The 5,963-nt window shown below is 44.0% G+C and overlaps 1 protein-coding gene across 2 annotated transcripts in view; it reads right to left on the minus strand.

The window, feature by feature from the left end:
- Positions 1-5,581, minus strand: part of LOC108435852 (tetraspanin-10) — a 9,527-nt gene extending 3,946 nt beyond the window's left edge. Inside the window, exons 1-2 of one of the 2 annotated variants that reach the window (XM_017711965.1) lie at positions 5,374-5,581; positions 2,419-3,026 (exon numbers count right to left, since the gene is read on the minus strand). In XM_017711965.1, the coding sequence (XP_017567454.1) occupies positions 2,419-3,026; positions 5,374-5,460 (695 nt within the window). In that variant the 5' untranslated portion in view covers positions 5,461-5,581. Of the gene's footprint in view, positions 1-2,418; positions 3,027-4,312; positions 4,351-5,373 lie in introns of those variants that run through there. The other variant, XM_037544962.1, reaches the window with a different exon arrangement.
- Positions 5,582-5,963: the final 382 nt, after the last annotated feature.

Raw genomic sequence — 5,963 nt, forward strand, 5'->3', positions numbered from 1 at the left:
AAACAAAGCAGGAGCTTGGTTCGCATGGCCGGCAGTAAGTCAGACTTTTTCCCAGTGAGAGTTGGACTCCGTCAGGGCTGCCCTTTGTCACCGATTCTATTCATAATTTTTATGGATAGAATTTCTAGGCGCAGTCAGGGGATGGAGGGTGTCCGGTTTGGTGACCTCAGGGTCACATCGCTGCTGTTCGCAGATGATGTGGTCCTATTGGGGACATCAGGCCGCGAACTTCAGCTTTCACTGGATCGGTTTGCAGCCAAGTGTGAAGCGGCCGGGATGAGGATCAGTACCTCCAAATCCGAGGCCATGGTTCTCACGCGGGAAAGGGTGGAGAGCCCTCTCTGGGTCGGGGATGAGCTCTTGCCTCAAGTGGAGGAGTTTAAGTATCTCGGGGTCTTGTTCACGAGTGATGGTACAAGGGAGCGGGAGATTGACAGGCGGATTGGTGCTGGGTCAGCAGTGATGCAGGCTCTTTACCGGTCTGTTGTGGTAAAGAAAGAGCTGAGCCATAAGGCAAGGCTCTCGATTTACTGGTCGATCTATGTTCCCACCCTCACCTATGGTCATGAGCTTTGGGTAATGACCGAAAGAACGAGATCGCGAATACAAGCGGCTGAAATGAGTTTCCTCCGCAGGGTGGCTGGACTCTCCCTTAGAGATAGGGTGAGAAGTTTGGTCATCCGAGAGGGACTCGGAGTAGAGCCGCTGCTTCTTCACGTCGAGAGGAGCCAGTTGAGGTGGTGCGGGCATCTTATTAGGATGCCTCCTGGACGCCTCCCTTGGGAGGTGTCACAGGCAAGTCCACCGGGGAGGAGACCCCGGGGAAGACCCAGGACACGCTGGTGTGACTATATCGCCCAGCTGGCCTGGGAGCGCCTCGGAATCCCTCCCAGGGAGCTAGTGGAAGTGGCTGGGGAAAAGGAGGTCTGGGCTTCATTGCTCAGGATGCTGCCCCCGCGACCCGAACCCCGGAGAAGCGGAAGATGATGGATGGATGGATGGATGGATGGATGGATGGAATAAGATCCTCTGATTATCTCATTTTAATATTTCTGTCACATTATCAGCTTCAGCCTTTCATCACCATTTCTGACATTCTGGAATAAAATGTTTTGTTTTGTTTCATTTTTTATTCATTTTTAGGGCCATTTTTTTTCAATTTTCAAAATAAATTTTCACATTAATCCTTTTTACCATTTTAATCTCTCTGTATCCCTTAGACTTAAATAAGCTGCTTTTGCATTCATGCAATATGTTGCATAATATTCTCTGTATTTTCAGTCTGGCTACTATCTGGAACTTTGGTCACACTGTGTTTTGAGTCCCCCTTTTATTGTTAATAGACTATCTGGTAAAACTTGATTATGCATTGTTAGCATGAAGTTTAAGGTTAGGTTTAGTTCTGGGTTGAAGTTGAGGTTGCCACTAGATTTAGGTTCCGCACAAGGCTATAGTCATGGGTAGGTCTGATTGCAGGCCTATTCAATCCAATCAGGAAATAAAATTTACTAATGAAGTAATTACTTACTTATTTTCACCATTGCCAGTAGTTTGCAAATTTAGTGCTTTTACTACAAAACAGACTGTGTCAAAATGTCAAACCAAATATTTATCTCAATGCACTGAGTCCTCAAAGGTAAGACATAAATAGTCCATAAACATTTTTCATGCCAGCTGTGGCAGTATGCTTTAGCCTAGGATGTGTCAGTTTGCTGTATTGTTTTTCCTCGCCTTTGTACATCATCTCTCTGATTTTGACTGTCTTTATGTTGTCTTCATTGCACAAAAGTAGTGCCTACACCACTAGGTCTGGGCGGAAATTAAGGTTTAGGGTTAGACTGTAGCTTCTACTATACTCATGTTAGTTCAGTTGCATTTAATAGCTATTTAGTTCAATTTAAGTTAAAGGCAAGGTAAGAAACTACAGTTGACTCCCAAAATAAAGGGCCCTGCTCACCACATGGCACCCTATTTTGGGAATTTGCCAGAGTTGTAGTGTCTAGTAGTGGAGGTCTTCAGGGCAATTCCACAGTGCACTACAATAAGTAATAAATGAGGTACCCTAGCCGACTCCACGTGTGCAGTGTCATTTGGTTTGTGCAAGATGTTTTTTTTATCCACAAAACTATGTGCTCTTCTGCACTTCTGACCATTTCCCTGCTTGTCCCAGTAAGTTATGAGTTGGGAACACTTATTTTAATGACCTCATGATTTTGTTAGTGCTGGTAAAAACTCCTCCTTCTAAAGGTGCTGGGTAGTAGATCAGGATTTGGGGTCAATTTTGAATCAACTGTGTCATCATGCATCCTGCCTTCCGCCCGAAGACTGCTGGGATAGGCTCCGGCACCCCCCCGCGACCCTGACGGAGAAGCGGCTTAGAAAATGGATGGATGGATGGATGTGTCATCATGCCCTTACCTGTTGATCTGCCAGTCTCGATAGTTATCCGCCCCGCAGCACTGTAACCCTGTTTGGATCTCGTCCGTGATGAACCTCAGGTCCAGGTCGTCTTGGTAGCGCACCATGGCGTTCAGCATGCCCGTGCGTAGCAGGTTGGTAATCTGACCCTGCAGGCTGTAGGCCACAATGGCTGCCAGTACTTGGGCGGCCACGAGGAACAACAGGACAACCGAGAAGGTGCGAAGAAGGCAGCAGTTTTCCCGCACGGCCCCCACGCAGCCCGTCAGGCACAGCAGTGACAGCACCAAGCCCAGGAAGACGAAGAGCAGCATGGGGTCAGTGCCGATGCTGTCCAGTTTCTCCTGGGTGAAGGATTCTTTGTTGAAAAGGCCCCAGAGTCCGAGCCCCAGTGTGGCCAGACCCAGCGCGGTGAAGAGCAGGTTACTGCTGAAGAGGACAAATTTCAGCAGGCAGTCAGTCAGGCTGGAGATGGTGTGCGTTTGTGGTCTGAGGAACATCCTGCTTTGTTCTTCATGGCTGGACGAACTTGAGTCGGTCTTGCTCTCAGAGCTGTCGTCCGTGCCCAGGTATGTAAGGGACGAGGCAGGACGTGTCTGAGGGGTCTCCTTGGTGGCATAAACAACATGAAATTTTCATTTATTAAATATTTGCATGTGTTTACGTACCACCTTCACCCTTTTCATCTGTCTCTTTATGCCTCACAACTACACAGGTTGTTTTTGTCACTGAGCCTTGAAGAGTGATATATGTAAATGAGTTCTTTTCTGATTTGCTGCCCTTATTATGCTTCACTCCAAAAGGAGATCCTGGAGAGGTTACATGCACTGAGGCCAGACTTTATAATGACTGTAGACCTGGGAATGAACACGCTTCACCTGCATTAACGAAACAAGTCAAATGCATTCAAAGGTAATTACTGAAGTAAATATAACAAAAAGGAAAAAAATCTATTTAACAGAAACTAACAAAACTGTAAGAAAGCTCTGCCTAAAGTGCTGGAGTCTGGTCAACTGCCACTTCAAGTGTCCCGATTGGCCATTCCCAGTCCTGTCCATGTGCTCGTGTTGTGTTTCAGTCTTCCATGTGCGTCTGTTTACATGTCCGTGTGTTCTTTGGGTTCCTTCCCAGTCCGGCCCCCTTGTTTTCTGACTCTGCCCCTGATTGTTCCCACCTGTTTTCCACCTGTGTCCAGTTATCCCTCGTTATCCCTGATTATATTTAAGCCCTGTGTTTTCTTGAGTTTCTGGCTGGTCTATGTTTGTGCGTGCGGTTTCTTGGATGTGCTGTTTGAAGTGTGTGTATTGTGTGAAGGGTTTTGTTTATTTCTGATCTGTTTGAAGATCTGTGTTTATTTTGCCATGTCTGTCCCTCTGTCTGCTCTCTGTATTGGCCATTTGAACCTGAACCTGGACTATCTTGACCCTGATTTTGGATTTTGGACACATGCCTCCGCCTCAACATCACTGCCCATTGTCACATCAAGTTTAATCAGCTCCTTGCAACTGTGATATATTTACACTCCCATAAAACACCAGGCCCTGTGTTTATTCAACACTCTTGCTGGAAAAATCAACTCCAGCATCAACAGTAAACTTGAAAACTGGGTAATCTACACTGACAGTTGCTGAGTAGGTTTAGCGTTTTGTGGCTTTATTCTGATCAGTCAGTCATCAGGTGTTCCAGTAAGAATTCATAATAACAAGCCTAATAAACAGCAAGTGAGTGATTTTGTTACTCATGCATTACCAAGTGCTACTAATTGAATTATTACTTAGTTAAACAAAATATAACTAATAAAAATATTTTTCTTTAATTTACTGATATAGAACAGCTGTTCTGAATTAAGAAACCCTTATTAGTCCCACAACGGTGAATATTTAACACCACATACACACTAGTGTTCAGTGAGCACACTTGCCCGGAGCGGTGGGCAGCCCTATCCATGTCCAGGGAGCAGTTGGGGGTTAGGTGTCTTGCCCAAGGACTCCTCAGTCATGGACTGTCAGCTCTGGGGATCGAACCAGCGACCTTCTGGTCGCCTGGCTGGTTCCCTGACCTCCAGCCCACGACCGCCCCAAAATGAAGAAATGTAAACATTTAAACAACAGTTTGGTAATATATATTTAGCTATTTCATTACTTTAAATAAATTGAAATATTAAGTTATTTACTTGCATTACTTGTTTACTTATTGGCACATCTAAGACTTATAAGCAATTGCCATTTAAAAGATTTAGTATGTATTTATGACTTTGCTAATTGGCAATGCATAAACTTTTCCCTAATTCATAGTTTATCATTAAATGACAACATGCAACATTTTCAGTTAATTTAAAAAAAAATGAGTATTTAATAAAATTATTTTTTAAAATGTAATCATTTGTAAAAATAATAAAAATGTATTATTATTATTTCATAATAACAATAACATACATGAATAACGTGAAATTCTAAAACATAAGCGTTAATTGGACGTCTGTCATAAAGTTTACATAAGTGATCAAATGTATTCTTTAAAATTATAAATCATATGATCTTAATTTATTTAGAAACATATCGCTGTTGTCGGAAGAAAACCTCGTATCTCCATTTTTGACATTTTTCAGTTTTTGACATAATCTGAAAATACTTTTTGGCCTTCACATTGTGTGTGAATTTCATGATGAATGGATCAAAGGAAATGACCTAAAATGAATCAGAAAGACGTCTGGTTCCATTGACTTGCATTAAAAGTAAAGCAGGTTTTTTGCTTCTCCTGTAAAATTACCATTTTGGAGATATGAGCTTTTCTTCTGAGAACAGCGATATATTTCGTTACTCTTGGATGATAAAGTTGTTGTCTGTAAAAGTCTTTTATCGTTGTTATTCCTTCACTTGGTGAGATCTAAACAGCTTTCTGCTGTGCGTGATACGTAAAGCTTTTGCAGGCTGCTACATGACGATGCTGCATTACCTTCGGTACGAGGGGTCTGGTCTCTTCATCTTGTATGGTTGCCCTCCGCTCCCAGAAGAAAGGAAATCTCCTTGAAAAGCGGCTCATCTCATATTGCTGGACGAGGACTCTGGATGGCCGCTTGGACAGTCAGTGTGGGATGCCAGTTGACTCCAGAGGCAAGTGAGAAGCAGTGAGGAAGAGAGCGCTGCAGTGAGGCCCCCTCACCCCCAACCAGCAGCAGTGTGCAGAGCGTGTAGCTGGGAGCGCGGACATTCCTGCATCATGTGAGAGTCACAGTGCTGAGATTAGGCCAAGAGTGTGTGTGTGTGTGTGTGTGTGTGTGTGTGTGTGTGTAAGCTCTGATGACCTCAGGCAAAGTCTTAGATTCTTATTGGCTTCTACAGACCACCCAGGCCAATTCTATAAGCAGGTGAAAGCACAAGAAAAACATTTGACTCGTGAGAATATTTCTTTAATTGATGTCCAGCCCCGGGGCCAAATGCAGCCTGTGGACAGATTTCACTTGGCCCCTGGCTTCTAAAAGGGACTGCACCAACTTCTTATCAGAGTGAGTTCACATGTTCAGTGAATATCAGTAAAAAATGTGA

Source organism: Pygocentrus nattereri, chromosome 14 (genome assembly GCF_015220715.1).
Source record: "Pygocentrus nattereri isolate fPygNat1 chromosome 14, fPygNat1.pri, whole genome shotgun sequence".
Taxonomy (NCBI): domain Eukaryota; kingdom Metazoa; phylum Chordata; class Actinopteri; order Characiformes; family Serrasalmidae; genus Pygocentrus; species Pygocentrus nattereri.